A 17667-nucleotide genomic window follows, 5' to 3' on the forward strand; every position below is an offset into this window, starting at 1 on the left:
TCTCAAAATTTTCCAATGCACACATCCAAAATCTCAAAAGTTCAAGTTTTCAAAAATCTTTTGGCATTTTACTTTTGACGCGACTTGAATCACTCTCAATTATGATTCTTGTTCCACAAAATCAATTAATTGACTTAAAGCATAATGTTCATACTCAAACATAAACAATTTGAATTATGCATGCTAAAATATTGATCCAAAACACATTCCTCAAAATGCACAATTGAAGAGGAGACTCAAATATAAGACTACATACAAAGTAAAGCTTAAAGGACAAATAACAAAACCACAAAGAGATATCCTCATTAATGTATCAGAGACATGCAACTTCATTTATTAATTAGATAAGGTAAATAGTATAAGTTAGTCAATGCATTTAAACAACATAAATTGGAAGAATAATTGGAAAAAAAATTGAAAACATCATAGTTCTTATACATATACCCCCCGATCATTTAACACTAAATTTACTTGTAGTTTTTTACCTCCAATATTGATTTGTGAGTATCCAATCTCTCTAACTAAACCAATTACATTTGCTGAAATAGTGTATAAAAACAATAGTTATAAGAAAAGTTAAAACGACATGTAAGAAACTGGAAAAAAAAGAACATGGACATTAAAAAGTTGACCTATTAATTGATTTTTCTTCCACTTCCTGATAAAATTTCACTAAAAAATTGATAGATTTTGAAGGAAATACATGCTTGTTCATATTTCCAATAATATTTATGTTCAGGGGATGAAAAGCATGTGATTCAGCTAGAATTTACAATGGTGTATGTCCCATTGACATTGAATTAAATGATTTCTTATACATAGTAGGAACAATGACATGAATATGAGTCCCTATAATAAGAGGATGAGGTTGTACCGGTTGACCAGGTTCTTGTTGTCGATGATGATGCTACTCCTACAGATACAGAGGTCACAACTCGTGCTTCTACAGAGGCATTTGTTCACACGGATGGAGCATTTCCTGGAGGACCTAGTGATCGATCTGTACTCATAGGCTATGTTGACCATGTCGCATACAAAATATGATTGAGAGAGATATATATGTTGCAAAATATTTATTATGGTTCGGAGATGTGTTGAAAATTTACTGATATTTTTTTTAACTTTGTTTCCTACAAGAGCGTCTGCCGCTGAAAGTCACATCTCACGGGTCGAAGCTAAAGAAATTTCCCCTGAGTCTGATGTTTGCGTATGTCAGGCGTATTGTTTTTTATTTCAGTCTTCTAGAGTTCGCTCATTGCTTATTGACCATGCTCGACGCCATCCTTTTGTCTGCTTTTGTTGAGCGGTGGAACTCAGAGACATCTTCATTTCATCTTTCATTTAGGGAGATAACTATCACTTTGATGATGTCTCCTCGTTGTTTCATCTCCCCATTGACGGTATATTCTTTATTGGTCCTACTATTAACCAGACGAAAGTGTTACTCCAGGTTGCAGAGGATCTGTAAGTCCCTAAATATGTCATGCTAGCAGAGTTTGATGCTAACAGTAGACTTCACCTTCAAATGTCTTGGTTGCGGGACAAGTACCAAGAGCTTGTGGAGGCAGAGAGGTATGAGACTGCCGCTAGGACGTACATGCTACATCTGATGGCACGTACTCTCTTTGCGGATAAGTCAGGTGTTTACGTTGATGTTTGATACATGTGGTTGTTCGGTAGCTTAGATACTCCATGGTAGGTTTTAGGAGTAGCCGCCTTGACCATGCTATATAAGACACTTGAAGTTGTGATTGTGCTTGAGACCAGACAACTTACTAGTTATTTGAGTCTATTCCAGGTATACTAACATTTGTTAATTATTTTTATTTAATTATTTCTTGTGACATTAATTAGTTTTTATTTCTCCAGTGCTAGATATATGAGCATTTCCCCATAATCTGTGATAGGAGAGTGCAGTATGTCGTAGCAGACACTCCACGGGCGAAGAGATGGAAGGTAGGCAGGCAGTTCTGGATGGTGTTGCAGAGTATAGGAGGGGATTGGATGCTCTGAAGGTAGATGATATCGTCTGAACGCCATACACTACTCACCGGGCTCATCGTGCATTCGACGATACTGCATTATATTTAGGGCATTTGAGGTGGGAGACCTCGGTGGCTAGAAACTTTCCTCAGAGGTGTCTCCGAAAGTATGGTTATGTCTAGCGCATCCCTCGACCAATTCCGAAGGTTCTAAAATGAGGCATTAATAGATAGTTTCAAAGCCACATCATCAGCTCTTCTCGTGACATTATATCTAAGGCATTGAGCGTTCAGCACCCTTCGCAGCGTGAGGATGGATACCTGGAGTGGTATCTCACTATATCACATCCTCGCCTCATACCACATGCTGCAGGCTCTTCAGATACTGGAGAGCCTTCTGTTGCTAGGGTTTTTGATGCTGAGATGCCGGTTGACGACATGCCTCCACTACCACCTCTACCAGGCTCAAATGATCAGGAGCTTCTCCAGATGATCATCGTTATTGTGGATAACCTCATGGATTTGGTAAACTCGAATGATGAATTTTTTACAGGATTATCATGTGGAGCACACGTGGTCCGTGGAGGCCTATTTAGATTTTTGATTTGATAGTTGTATCATTTGTATATTTTATGACTCAGACTATTTCTCACACTACTTTTATTGCATAATCGTTTGGCGATTACATATTTCGATTTGAAGATGAACATAACATAAGACAGTACGTCAATCATAAATTAAAAATAACTAAACATGAAAACATAGATACTACCATATGATTTTGGATGTTTCATTATCTCAATTATGTCATCGACAAATCTTAAAATCTGCACATCAAACTCGATCGACCCCTTAGTTATCCTACGGCGAAATGATTTCCACATTGCCGTTACATCTTCATCGGTCTTCAATTCAATCAAATTGTATTTCACCCTTCCATTACCATCAATCCAATCTTCACGAAACTCGATTTTTTTTCACCATTCTGTTATCGGTATCAGACAACAATTCATTCCACTTATCTATCAAGCTAGCAAGAGATGATGCGCCATGTAGAAACTTGAACTCAACAGGAGGATTGTTTATGTTGAAATACACTTCTGCCTTGATCAAAAATTGAGAAAGATGCATTTTTTGAGATGTCTTTCTCTATAACATATACCCCTATTTATACAACTTTGGATTCATTCTAAACCACACAAAAATATCGGTGAAATCACAGTCCTAAAAAATTGTCGACAAAATCCTGATCGGTTAAAAATTTGGATTCAATACATTTCCGAAATTTCACCTTTCAACTAAATTTCTAGTACATAATGCAAGATTTTAAAATTTTCAAAAAAAAAAAGTGTAGAGTACCAAAAATTTCAAATGAATTACTGAAAATTTTATTGATAACCGAAAATTTTCAACATAATACCAAAAATTTTGTTTGGAAATATTGTTTTTCAAGAAAGAGGTATTTTGGTGTTAAGAAAAATTGGAGTGTGTGAGATATAATTTTGGGAGTGATAATTTGAATCCTCCCAAACCTGGCAGCAAGGTTACCTTAACCTTAACATGAACCATCTCGAAAACTGGTATGCATATTATGATATTCTGATTATAGAGCTGAATAGAGTTTACAAGACAGTCCTAATCTCTCAATCGAGTTCTCAATGAGCAATATCCCCTACACTACACAACGATGCATCCATCTAGAACCACCGTGAACAACACATCTGCCAGTTAACCTTGGCGCAATCCAACCACTAATACAGCCACAAACCACCCGTTTCCACCTTGCACCACCACCGAAACTCAACTTCTAACCTTGAAATGCCATTCTCATCCTTCTCCATTGAAAATTGCCCACACCATACTTTCTACTATTATATGCAACAATTACGATCATTTCAGAGTTTGAAGAATGCATATCTCATTATTTCTTCAAACTTCAATTAAACCCGCAAGTGCGGGTCAATTTCACAAATAATGAATGTCCAACACAAGATTGATGAAAATAATCTAAAGGGAAAAAGAGCTTAAAAACAAGATGAAAGAAAGAACACATTCAACAAAGAAGGGGGAAACAAGCAGTTATTTCGTCTAGCCATAACCAACAATTTGCAACCCAACTCGTGTTACAACTCTTTCACATTGGTTTGCCCCTAAAACTGGCTGAACTTTTTATTTCCCAGGGACTGGCAATGGATCTTGCCTAGGTTTAAATCACCTCAAAAAGTTAAATAACTTTACAAATAATAATAAGATTGCATAAATGGACTACATATAAGAAAGAGCAGATTTAAAGAAATGGAATTTAAGGTCCGAAAAAACATAGGCAGGCATGCAAGATTACATTCATTCTGGACACAATTTACTTAGAAATCACGGCGTCCTGCATATTAAAAGTAAACAATTACAGGGTATAAATGCAGGGATAATATCTCATCATCTGAAGATCCCACTTCTAGTAAAACGAAGAACAAATATTGGCAAAGAAAGACAGAAAACTGCAATTAAATCTAGGATATACATGAATTCTGCAGCCTCAGTATCTTCATTTGAAATGCTGATGTTTCTCTCTTTTCTTTAATGTACTTGAACACTCTTACTAAATTCGTCAAATCATTCACTGGTGTCATTTCCCCAGACATTGTCCCAAGAACCACTTGGAGCAGTCTTTGCTCCCTCAATGTAGTTCATGTTTCCAGAAGGATGTTGTTGTCCGTGAAATGGATGTCCATTTGGACCTTGCGGGTTAACCTTCTTGGGCTTAGTTTTGACCCCGAGCAATCGCAACACAAATCTTGCTAGCTCTCCATACAACATGCCAGAGCGATCAAACAGCTGCAGCAAACACCAAGTGATCGTCTAAGATAAGAATAACTAATAAATCCAAATGAATATCACACAAGGTAAAATGAGTGCATTCATGTGAAATACTGAAATAACAGATCCATCAAGCAGAATGTCATTAAAATTTAAATTGGATTTTTTTGGTTATTTTCATATCTATTCTTCATAAAAGCAGGAGAGAGTTGTTCTTGGTTATGCCTGGAGATGCTGTTATTCATCATGCATGACGGGTATAGCCTTAAAATGTTTAAATCTAGAGAAGTTAACACATTACAAATCAGGTTTCAGCTATGACGTCACTTGTGCATTGATATAACTTCTTGATTCAATGATTCTCTTAAATTGATTCCACAAACCTCAATTAGCATTATACAATTTATATCCAAAAATGTTCTGTCCAAAAACTATCCCTTTTTAATAATTTGACACCAAAAATTATGCTACCTGATAATATCCAAAGGATAACAGTTTCACCAACTTTCCAATATGAGAAATTGATTTGTTTAATAAACTAAAAATCAAGCTCAGGGACCTACATAACCTCATAAAATCGTCTTGGACTCCACATGGAGACTTGCAAGAGTTTACTTAACACAAAAACAATGGATAAAACATCTGTCAAAGTATATAGCACAATGTATCATGTGCATAGTAAATATTTAAAACTAAGTAAATCATAAATCAAATGATAGTAATGAATTAGTAAGCAACCATTATATTAAATTGAGACAGGTTCACACAACCATCACAAATGCACAAATGCACAAATCACAAGGTTCAAAATTACTAGCCAGTGAAGGCTTGCGGGGCTTGGTTTCCCAAGCTAGTGAGGGATCCAACTCGATAGAGCTAGAACTCATCAGGGTTGAGTTCCATTACCACGAGATTGACAACCATAAAATAACATCCAATATCAGTCCATGTTTAAGCTTCAGTGTTAAACCAAAGCAAAAAACTTCACAACAATTCAAAACACACAAATAGAATATATAACTATATAAGATTTGATTTTTTTTACTTTAATTTCAATCACAAGAGAATGACGAACACCAAACCTGGAGCATTGCGGTCATGAACAAATGGAAAGCCTGCGTGTTCTGGTCTATGAGTATTGATATCCGGCCAAAAAAATTAACCACACCTTGCATCTGACATTAGAGAGGAAAAAGGTTCAACATGTGCCATGCATATATTTGGAGAAAAAATAATAAAAAAATCAATATTCATATTAAAATAATCCAAAGGGGATAAAAAAGAGAGAAGCAGCGGCACACAACGGTAAGACTAAGCAGAGTGCACAAAGATGTACCTGAATACAAATATACAATGTCCATGATCATATGCAGCTTAACTAACTGGATACTTCTAGATACAAGATTTATTACACGCAGTTAATATGATTATTGTTTCTATTGTGTGCTGTCTCATGTGGCTCCCAAGGCAATCCTAAGTTCCTAACTAATATCATATCATGAACATGAAATTCTGATTTTTGCTAAACAACAGGCAATGCCAAAATATATTGCGCTGAATACAGTTTAATTTGAAAAATTAAGAGAATTTGATGACTGACCATCACAACACAAAATATATGTGACATAACAATCTAGCTAAACAAAATGGGACAAACATTGTTGATCAATAATCCCTATAGAAGAAAAACAAAGTTCTGAAAGTATCATATGGCTCACCACACGCAGCATAGAAATCCAAAATCCAGGCGGAGATGGAGGTTCATTATACGGATTATTGGGATCTTGATCACCATAAGGACCAACTCCCATACCATAACCACCCATTTGACCCCCAAGGCCACTGTTATACATTCCACCTCCTCCATACATCCCAGATGACCCGTAAAGCCCTCCGCCATATCCTCCTCCTCTGTACATACTATTCCCATACATTCCACCACCATACATTCCTCCAACTCCTCCTAACCCACCACCATAAGAAGATCCATACATACCTCCAGACCCATATCCAGAATTATAATTCATTGTAGACCCATATCCTGCATATTACCAAAAAAAATAAAAATTTAATAATAATAAATAAAAATGCTTTTCTTAAAATAGGCAAACAATGAAATAGCCATACATACTCACCTCCACCTAACGCGCCGCCTCCGTAGGTTGTATTTCCGTAATTCTGCTCCCACGGCCTCGTGGGAACAGGTCTGGCGAGAGTACTTCTATTGACAGCTGCATTTCTGTCAGTACTAGTAACAATCTCCCCGGGTTTCGCAGTCCCGGAAGCCTCAACAACATCACTCGTGCTTCCACCTGATGGCGGTTTAAACGGTGCCCCAGGGCCCGATGAAGAACCCGCCCGTTCCCACGGTTTCGGTGGAGGATTACTTCCTGCAATTCAATTATATTCAAACAATCAAAACATTGCAAAATTGATTCCATCTTCAACCTTGTGAAGATAAATTAGAAACGATTAATTGAAACATGATTGAAATTCAATGGATATGATCGATGATTGTAATTAAGCGATGAGGTAAAGGCAATTAAACGCAAACCCTAACGGAGGATTATGAAAATTGTGTAATCTATGATGAATTAATCGATTAAAAAATAAGCAGAAAGAGAAGGAACCTGATGGTTGAGAATTGGAAGCCATAAATCAATGAATTATTGAAGAAGGGGGAAAATCATATATGGTTATTATGTAAACCCTTTATGAGCGATTGTTGGATATAGAACAAGAATGGAAGAACAACGACAAATGCTTACGTCATCGTCGAACACATCTTCTACACTCGGTGGATGGGCCCTACCAGCTGGCAATCTTGAATCAACGATTAATATTGACTTAGTTAGTTCAGATTTTATTAATATATTACTCTCCCTTTTTCCTTTTTTTTTTTTTAAATTATTGATTTATTTATTTTCCTCTATTAAAAATAAGTTTTGTCATTAACTAGTTAAAAGATAAAACTTTCGTTGGAATATAATGAGACTGACCTGGCATAATATGAGTTCAATGGAAATATATTCAGGGGCTCTTTCACTGAAAAATCAAAATATTATCATAATACACTCTCTCCATTTATAAGAAGAAAAATAAAACAATTTATAAGGAAAAAATAAATTTCTTAAAAAAATAAACAATTTATAAGAAAAAAAATAAACAATTTATAAGAAAAAAAATTCATATTATATTATATATTTCTTAAAAAATAAAAAATAAAATGTATTTTTTTAAAACATGTTTTATAAAAATATCTAAAAATAATTTTGATTGATGGTTGTTTAAGGAAAAAATGAGAGAAAAATAAATTAAATATACAAAAATATTTAATTTTACCTAAAAAATATTTTTTTTTAGAATAAATTATTTAAATAAAATAAAATTGATGTATTTTTCATAATTTGAAAAAGGGATTTTTTTTCCAAAGAATAATTAATTAGCTTATATTATTCAAGTTTCTTCCTCAAAAAAATAATGATTAGAGAATGATATGATATGATATGATATAAATTAGGATAATGGAATATAAGATAGGACTTATTCTATCATGTGTTTGACTCACACAAAATACTAAATATAATATATATATATATATATATATATATATATATATATATATATATATATATATATAACAAAATTACCTTGTAAAACAATTATATTTTTTTAAAATTATTTTGTAAAATATTTTAAAATTTATAAATTAATAAGAAAATTAAATAATTTAAAAAAAAAATCATTGACACAACTAAGTAAATAATTTTAATTTTTCTTAAAAAATATTATGAACTATATTATCTATGTTAGATAAGCAAAACAAACAAATATATATATATATATATATATATATATATATATATATATATATATATATATATATATATATATATATATATATATATATATATATATATATATATATATATATAAAATATGTAATATGTAAATGACAAAACTATCCTTGCAAAAAATATATATTTAATTTGATAAAATAAAATAAAATAAATATTCATATTTTAAAATTTTATTAATTATTTTATTTTTTAAATATTCTAGGTTTTAAGTTTTTATATTATATAAAATTACAAAATTACCCATATGACAAAATAATACATATATTTTGAAAATTTTTTTTTTTTAGTTGAATATAAAATTAATCTTTATTAATATTTTATCATATTTAATTTTTTATTTTAAATTATATTTTATAGGGGTAAACTAGTAAATTATTTTCTTATCTTATTCTGCCATTCTGCCGAGTTCTAATCCAACTCATATTCAAAATAACAATTTAACTAGTGTGACAAAATAGGATAAATTTTAGGATTAACTTATCATATCATGTTGTGTTATCAAACACTGGATTGAAATAGGATATGATACAAATATCTTATCATGTCTCTTATCTTACGAACCAAACATACCCTTATTTCTTTCTATTTGTTGTTTTTAGAATTTAAAGTACTACAGGATTAATTACTATTTTTGTTCAAATTATTTATTGCAGAAAAAATAGCTATATTAAAATATTTAATATTTAAAACTATTATAGTTAAAATAAAAATAATTTTATATGCGAACAGTCTTACAATAATTATAAAAAAATGAGCAGCAGTTAAATTTTAACAAAATAACCATTGGTAATTTGTGTTAACTTTACAAATTTAATTGAACTTACTATTATATATACAAACTAGAAGACTAAAATAATTTTTAAATATTATTCATAAGAAAATGGATATCAAATAACTATGTGAATCTATATCATCAATTAGACCTTACCAAACAATTCTTTAGTTGATAAAGGTTAATAAAGAGTAAGAGCTTTACAAGTCAACAACACTGAACAAACTCTCCAAAACTTTCTTTCATACATACACTTCAATATTGGTATGTCACTGTCAACAGATCATTGAAATCAAAGAAGCAACAAAGCACCCACCAAAATACAGAATTATATTACTTTTTATACATGTATACTTATTCATAGAAAATAGTTGGTGTAATCGGCAAATTTGTCACTCCATAACTCAGGATTCAGATTTTTTTTCATACAACATATCTGTACACTTTTTTTTGTATGTATTGTCATCATACTTTAATTATAACATCTCTTGGTAAAAATATATACAACAAACTGACATTACATTCCAACACTGCAGAACTATTTACCTCACTCCTCACTACTACTATGAATTTTTGTGTTTCTGATATGTGTGTGTGTGTGTGTTCAATGTATACAGAATCAAAGAGGCAGCCATGTGAATAAAAACTCTCATCTGGTGGAGTTTTGAGAGAATAAATATGCACAAGCAAGAGAGACTGTTTTCATGATTTGAATCCGCGACCTTTAACCTTATCATGGCGCCAAAGCTGACTAGATTCAACATTCAACATGCAAGTGCTACCATATAAGCCGAATGTTTCAAGAAACTGCTTGGTAATGACAATATTGGATGGTTTTAGCTAAAGCATGGAGACTAGCAAACCTAAAATCCAAACTCCTTTGGATGCAGAACCTCCATAAGATTGTGAAAATATCATCAAAAAGTAGAATTGTCGCATTGAAGCTGTTGATCATCTAATATGATGCTATGAGCTGCCTCCCAAGTAGCAACTGTTACTGCCGGAGCTGCCTAAAATGCAAGGCATATCACGAACAAGAAACCTTGCATTCCGTGTCCCCATATCATCCAATATTTCTAAACACTCTTGCAAATCCGAGTCGTTCACTAACATCACCCATTCTTCTTCATCATCTAGATATTTGAGCTGGAATGTCCCGTATTGCAGTTTGAATCTTGTTGCAACTTCTTCGTATAGTTTAAAACAACCTGTGGATGGATCAAATTTGAAACGAATGGTGTCTTCTCCGTATGTAGCTTTCACGGTGATTTTTGTCCCGCTATCAACAATGGTTGATTTGGCTTTGGACTGCTTCTGGTTCTCAAAGTTCTGGTAACTAGATGAACTCTCATGCATGATTGAACCCGAGCCACTAGATGAGTCTGTCAAGCTTGAAGAAGTAGGATTGTTGCGTTCAACAACCTCATCATCCCCATCCGCGTCACTGTCCATGTCATCAGCAACAAAGGAGCTTCTCTGGCCAATAGCATTACCTTTTGCAACAACAGAACTAAAACAAGCTTGTTCAGGAAAATCATGCATTGCAAATGATTTTGAATCTTCACTGCAATCAATCATAGATGCGTTGGTTCCCTTCAATTTTCTATCCAACTTATTTGCCGAATTTTCACTTTCACTACAAGGTGCCAGAGGCACCGAGGCAGCATCTTCTGAAATAGGCTCAGAGTCTTGTGTAGTACTTTTCTCCGGGAAAAGGAGATTTTTACTTTCATCAATTTCTTGGATGGTTGTCCCTCCTGCCACAAATGCTCCCATGGTAGGATCAAACTTTAACCCGCCTTCAACTCCCTGAACAGAGTCAAGCACGGTCTGAATTTTCTTCAAAGAACGGTTCACTTTATTAATCTTGCGGGATGGCCATCTTGAAATTCCGTGATGCCTGCATATCCTTTTCAGAGTTGTCGGGCAAACTGCTCAAAGAAAAATCAATGGTTAAAAACAAATATGTTTCAATAAATAAGAATACTTTCAGAAATATAAAACATATTTAGACAATGAAAGGGCATTTTTTGTTTTAATAGGACAGTTATGGTAAATAGATGTCAATTTAAATCGTTAGATACAATGATGATATTGTTATTTAACTACACTAAGCTTTGAAGCTGTCATACTGTACGTCTCACTTTGTAAATATCTTTCTTGTATAATATATTTCAATATAAATTTGACAATCAAGTGATGGTTGTTAATAGGTGTAACATGCAATCAGAACCGTTTAAACAGTTCCATCATAGAGGAGCACTATTTGGTCATTTTCTTGTTGATCATGCGAAAACAGCAACAACAACCAAGCCTTATCCCATTAAGCGAGATCAGCTACATAGATCAACCTTCACCATAATATTCTATCCAGGATCATGTTTCTATTCAAATTGTTAATCTCGATTTTTTTTTTAAGAACTTCTCTTAGAATTTTTCTAGGTCTTTCTTTACCTCTAGTTGTTTAACTTCTCTCCATTTGATCTACTCTCCTTACCACAGAGTCTACAGGTCTTCTCTCCACATGCCCAAACCGTTTAAGTTTATTTTTTACCGTCTTTTCTACTATAGGTGCTACCCCAACACTCTCTAATATTGTCATTTACAATTCTATCTTGTCTAGTCTTATAACACATCCAACGCAACATCGTCATCTCTGCTACACTTACTTTATTCTCGTGTTGATTCTTAACCGCTCAACACTCTCTCTATAACATAGATCATGTGAAAACAATGCTGTAAAAACTCTTGTCATTGTATGGGGAAGTCTTAGGTATGTGAGAGTTAGGAAGGAAAAGCAACAGGTGTATGTGGCATCGATCACGGGCAGATGATGGGGTAGAGAAGGTTGTGCTGGTTTAGGGCAGATGATGGTGTAGAGAAGGATGCGCTGGTTTAGGGTAGCTATAGCTGAAGGTAGATATAGTGTGGTTGGTCTACGGAGGCTTTGCTTTTCTGCTGGTGCTGTTAAGGCGTTAGGCGTATAATGTGGATAAAAGAAAGGTGTATACTGGTTATAGCAAGAAACTAAAACAAATATCACAAATACAGATCCAAACAAAAAATAAATTAAACGTATTACCAATTTAAATTGCTGCATTTGAATTCTATTGTATTTTAAATTATCTAATATTTTAAACCACCTCATCCAAACATATAACATTAAGGTATACATTTCAAATTATGGTTAAGACCCATCTATATAACTCAAGCAAGTGCAGATATGATATAGATTGACAACCGTCGCCATAATCCAAAATTAATAAGCCAGGTCAATAAAAATACAGAAATTATGACAAATAACGTTGGAGCCTAACCACCAATGCTTTTTGCAGCATCCTTCAGACTACCAGAAAAGTATTGTTGGAGAACACTCAAGCTAACTTTCTTCTCTGATGTGCTTCTACTTTTCTCGCCTCGCTTTCTCGATCCATTTTTTTCCTGCACCAAAAAAGTTGAAATATCAGGAAACACTAAAAATAACCATACCGTAAATAATATACAAAAGTTTATCAATTTGTTGACCCTTCAGTATACTCCTTTATAGCATAAATGAAGTGTGATAGAGTAATAGAGGTTTAAAATTTTTGGTCCCCTGATCTACTCCATGATTCACAATCATTTCTAACACATGCTTCCTTAGATAGAGCGGTCAAACTAAAACTCATGCATTAGGGTCGTAGATGTGAACCTGGTTACAAGAAGGCTCTTTTCCATTGTTCCTCAGGTCTGAAGACTCCGACAACAGCTTCTGGACAGAGCTATGGTTTTCATTTATTAATGGCATCTGAGAATTTCTCATGGATGAGGGGGGAAAATTCAGGACTTTTTTTTTCCGAAACCCCGCGTGTTTACATTCTATTCCTGATAGTTCAGCACCTGAAACTGTCCTCAAACTCTTACAAATTCTCTGCATGGTACCCGAGAGGTTGTCTAATAAAAGTTGCTGTTCTGAACTTCCTTTCATATTGATAGGCAGAAAGAATTCCAATATGTAATCATCATCATTAGTATAAATACTCCTTAGCCTGATTGCAACTGCAGCATTCAAATTGAATTTACGTGCATGATGAACAAGCGGATACTCACTAATATCATATGTTTTCACGTCAGAATAGAAGTAAGGGTGATGTGATTGAAGAGCTTTCCCAGCTACACCTTTCCCTTCCTCGAGAGGATGTTCAATGCATGCACGCACAAATCCTTCCATCACTCTATCAGTTATATAGCAAGCTGACTCTTCGATACACAGTATGCTTTTCTCTTTAGAACTTGAATTACCCTCTTTAATTTGTATTCTAGTAGTTTGTTCTCTTGTGCCATCAGTGTGAAAACAGGGAATCCATGTTAGTGCCATTGGCAATCTATGTGCATGACAAACAGATCGTAACACATCAATTATCTCTGTTAGAGCAGCTCTTTTATTGGTCGAAAGACACTGCAGAAGAAGAAACAATATTCTAAGAAGTGCAAAACCAGTGGATAAATAAAAAAGATGTTAAATAATATACCTCGGGAAGCAGCCGAATAGGCATAGTAGTCCTTAAATTTACAAGCTGCGGAAAAACATGAGAAATACATTTATCATTATCCATTACTACCTTCAGTTTTGATAAAATATTTAAATTTATAAAATATAAAAATGCATCACTTCTAAGAAATTGAAGAGTGCATCAATAACTCTGGATAGACTAAGATATGTGGTGGTCTTTGAAAGATCTTGGCAAAAGATACTGAGGTTTCTTGGTCAAGTGAATGTAAGATTTGAAATAATGCAACTAATCATAAATGTGCCTCAATGAACATTTGATGTGTCAAAAGTGTCAAAACCATATCTTTATTAGGGAGCTATGTAGCACCGACACTTCTGAAAAAATGTGTGTCCGTGTTCATGGCGGACACCTGCACTGACACTTGCGATTACGTTTAATTTATTCATTTTTTCAAATTATTAACAGTGTCACCATGTTAGTGTCGGGGTCGTGTTCGGGGTGTCCGTGCTTCATAGTTAGGGAGCACGTCTCAACTATAGGGATTTTATTGTGTAGGAGTCCTATTTATATTTCCTTATTCATCTTGATCATTTGTATATATATCTGATGTATCGTAAACATAATTCATTCAATGAAATATATTTGACCCTATTTGTTCACAGGATGCATATACAAGACAATTATAGACTGGAAACACATAAGGTCAATGAGTTTTAATTTTTGATTTTAGCTACGATCCCTAATGCAAAGAAAGGACACGAAACCATCCGATACACATCCATAGAAATTTTTCTACCTAAGTGCCCCTAAACCATGGTGCGGAACAACATTGTACATTATTATGTATTAACCAATCACCAACGAACCATACGATACTTTGCCATCTAAACTACAAAATTCTCCACAATATCTTTGTATTGAGACATCCAAGTCCTCAATGGTAATGCAAGAATAACAATGTATTTGTGCAACACATACCTGCCAAAATAAATTCCAAACAAGTTTGCATCATTTTGTGGGCAAAATTCCTTAAATACTTAGCAAATCAGGGCAATATAGATCCAAATGAATTCGTAGTAAAAGGTAAACAAATTGAGGGAAAAAAAAAATTCTGAACTGTAAGTGAAGGGAACATGTTAACTTGCATCAGACTCAACACAAAAAGCAGTGAGGCATGCAAAGTGCAAAAGTAAAAGCTCGAACGAAAACAGCAACAGAAATGCCTACCTGAAGTGAACGACAAATAATTTCCAATTCTCTGTCAAAATCAAGCTTTTCCTTCGTAGTGACAAGTTCCAAAACAGCACAACATGGCAGTCCAGATTGCAGATCAAATATGGGAAAAGCAATTGATCCACGAACATCGTGACTTCTTGCCTGCTCAACCCTCAAGTACTCACTTGGATTGTAATAACCAACATTGGAAGTCCATTCAGGAACTTTAGAGATAAAAACACGACCGGGAAGTCCCGGTAAACAGCCTGGTTTTCCTTCTGTGGAAAATATAAATGTCCTTGACACTTCTCGATACCCTGCAAGCATTTGATCTAGTAAATAAGGTTGCTCACTCGTGCTTAAAAAGATTTGACCATCATGTTTTATCGGTACCCAAACTTGCGCCAATATTCCCCCACCAGCTGATTCTTTAAAAAACGACAAGGCTTTCAGCATTTTTTCATCAAGAGATAAAGTATTAACATGCTGCATAGAATCATCGATTTTTTGCTTAGAACTTAAGTTATTTGCATCATTGTTGTTGTTATCTAAGAAACCACGTAGGGTGTCCATTTTCTGACGCACAACTCTCTCCGCAAAAACAGGTGAGCCATCCGAATTATTGTAATTTCCACTAACTCCTGTCATATAGAATTGCCCGCAATTCTGTTCAACTGGACTGAATCCATCCGGTGACTGATATAACACCGAGGCAAGAGACGGAATCTCGTTAGCCATAATTTGATCAGTCATGGATGGACCAGAATACAAACCAGCATAATTATCAAAGTTCATGAGCTCGGAGAAGCTGCTAGGCATATCCTCTGACGCCAAATTACCTATTCCACCATCTAATGATGTTAAACCTTCCAACTCAGTTCCCGGAGACTGCCAATACCCAAATCCTCTCCCCTTAGGATAAAAAGGGTACTCCATACTTAGGTTAGTGATGAAAACCGATCGAACTAGATCAAAATTTCGAATCCCTCTACGTAAACAAAACCACAAGACAAAGCTTCTTTGTTACCAGCATTCTTGAAGCCTATAAGGTTGTGTACTCAAATCAGCTAATTTTATAATAAAAGCAAATTAAACAAGAGCAATTTAGCATAACCCCTATATAAAAATTTCCAAAATCTAGAATTTCAATCTTCAAAATGACACAAGAAGCGAAACAAATGCCTCAAACAACAAACCATGAAAATCCAACTGAAAAACACAGCGAAATTAGGGTTCCCAAAAAATTTGCAAAACCACAATTCATGAAGTATGAAGATTGTAAATTGTAATTATAACATCATGTATGTAATGCAAATAGTTAACAAGAAGAAAAAACAAAAAAGCTCAAAACTTTACAATCAAATTGGGGAAATGTTGAACCCTAGAAATGGCTTTGTTAAACCAATTGACAACCGACCTTAAAATCCTCGAAGGTGACGAAACATTGTTTCATAAAATTCATCAAAAAAAAGTGGCGTTTCAGGTGTGAAGTGAAGTGAAAGCAGTTAAAGAAACGGGTGAGAACTGTTTGGTTGCTAAAAAAGGAAAGAAAAAACAAAGCATAGTTCGGACGTAAGATTCAGAAATTGAGTTTCTAAAAATGGTATGACGATGTTTACAAGCCGTTTTCTATCTTTCTACGGTGTTCCCTACCATGTTTTCTCATCATTTTCCTTCGGGTCAAACTTTATTTTTTATTTATAAGAATAAAATAAATTAAAATAAAGGCTTTGTGGGTCTCAACTTTGTTGTTGGTGAGATTTGTGAGAATACTTAAATACCCAAGGGAATATTATAAGTGAATATTTTGAGTTTTTTTCAATTTGTTATAGAAGTTGATGTTATATTAGGATGTAAGATTTATCAAAAAAATACTAAAAGTTAAGGAAAAAAATATTAAAAGTTGGGTTTAATGGATATGCACTGACAGTGTAAAATAGTTTTACACTGTCATCCAATAAACAAGCACCAATTTGCCATGTCATTAAATTTTTTTAAAAATAAAAGAATGTTTTAATTAAATACATAGTTGTGATTGGTTGACAGTATAAAACTATTTTACAGTGCATCACCCTTTTTCTCTTAAAAGTTTAATCTATATGGCATGTCCCATATAAGCAGTAAAAAAAATTGCTATCACCATTAGTACAAAGTTGAAGTCCAACAAAATTATATGCCATCACATTTTAGTTATTTTTTTTCCTATATGTCATTAATAAAATAAAGAGAATTTCACAATCCACTTCTTTGAACTTATTAGTCATCTGATAAAATTTCATTTATGTCACTGCTTCCGTAGATATATTTCTGGAAGTTTTTTTTTTTAAAAAATAGTTTTTTCTGTAAATACATCTACAGAAGCATTAAAATATAATGAAATTGGGAATATTCCAAATTAATTGGAAAAATCCCAAATTAAATGAAATATTTCGTAGCCATATCTACGAAATTTTTTGAAAATAGAGTATTACGTAAATATACCTATGGAGTATTCTATTATATTTTAGAGAAATGCTGATTGTTACGAAGCA

General features: G+C 33.8%; 2 protein-coding genes across 3 annotated transcripts; both read right to left on the minus strand.

The window, feature by feature from the left end:
• Nucleotides 1-4268: 4268 nt before the first annotated feature.
• On the minus strand, nt 4269-7584 carry LOC131653940 (peroxisomal membrane protein 13-like). Its single transcript, XM_058924290.1, has 5 exons — nt 7427-7584; nt 6932-7186; nt 6515-6837; nt 5879-5971; nt 4269-4814 (listed from the first exon to the last, which is right to left on the minus strand). The coding sequence occupies exons 1-5, from the start codon at nt 7449-7451 to the stop codon at nt 4593-4595; spliced, it is 918 nt and encodes a 305-aa protein (XP_058780273.1). The 5' UTR covers nt 7452-7584; the 3' UTR covers nt 4269-4592.
• Nucleotides 7585-9729: 2145 nt separating this feature from the next.
• LOC131653941 (protein NLP9-like) lies at nt 9730-16829 on the minus strand. Of its 2 annotated transcripts, XM_058924292.1 has the most exons (6): nt 16554-16829; nt 15149-16178; nt 13940-13984; nt 13120-13866; nt 12746-12869; nt 9730-11359 (listed from the first exon to the last, which is right to left on the minus strand). In XM_058924292.1, the coding sequence occupies exons 2-6, from the start codon at nt 16070-16072 to the stop codon at nt 10395-10397; spliced, it is 2805 nt and encodes a 934-aa protein (XP_058780275.1). In that variant the 5' UTR covers nt 16073-16178; nt 16554-16829; the 3' UTR covers nt 9730-10394. The 2 variants fall into 2 exon arrangements, with proteins under 2 accessions (XP_058780275.1, XP_058780274.1); XM_058924291.1 differs by having other exon boundaries at nt 15149-16829.
• Between the last annotated feature and the right edge of the window lie 838 nt (nt 16830-17667).

This window comes from Vicia villosa, linkage group LG2, assembly GCF_029867415.1.
Source record: "Vicia villosa cultivar HV-30 ecotype Madison, WI linkage group LG2, Vvil1.0, whole genome shotgun sequence".
Lineage (NCBI taxonomy): Eukaryota > Viridiplantae > Streptophyta > Magnoliopsida > Fabales > Fabaceae > Vicia > Vicia villosa.

Bases quoted from the DNA above. Each gene is read 5' to 3' on its own strand.
- LOC131653941 (XM_058924292.1), bottom strand. From the start codon at position 16,072: ATGGAGTACCCTTTTTATCCTAAGGGGAGAGGATTTGGGTATTGGCAG. The intron at 13,867-13,939 runs GTATATTATTTA...CTTCTTCTGCAG, and splicing joins CTATTCGGCTGCTTCCCGAG to TGTCTTTCGACCAATAAAAG. The intron at 12,870-13,119 runs GTTCACATCTAC...TTTTTGGTGCAG, and splicing joins AAGAGCCTTCTTGTAACCAG to GAAAAAAATGGATCGAGAAA.
- LOC131653940 (XM_058924290.1), bottom strand. From the start codon at position 7,451: ATGGCTTCCAATTCTCAACCATCAG. The intron at 7,187-7,426 runs GTTCCTTCTCTT...ATTGAATTGCAG, and splicing joins TTCCAATTCTCAACCATCAG to GAAGTAATCCTCCACCGAAA. The intron at 5,972-6,514 runs GTGAGCCATATG...CTCTAATGTCAG, and splicing joins GGATTTCTATGCTGCGTGTG to ATGCAAGGTGTGGTTAATTT.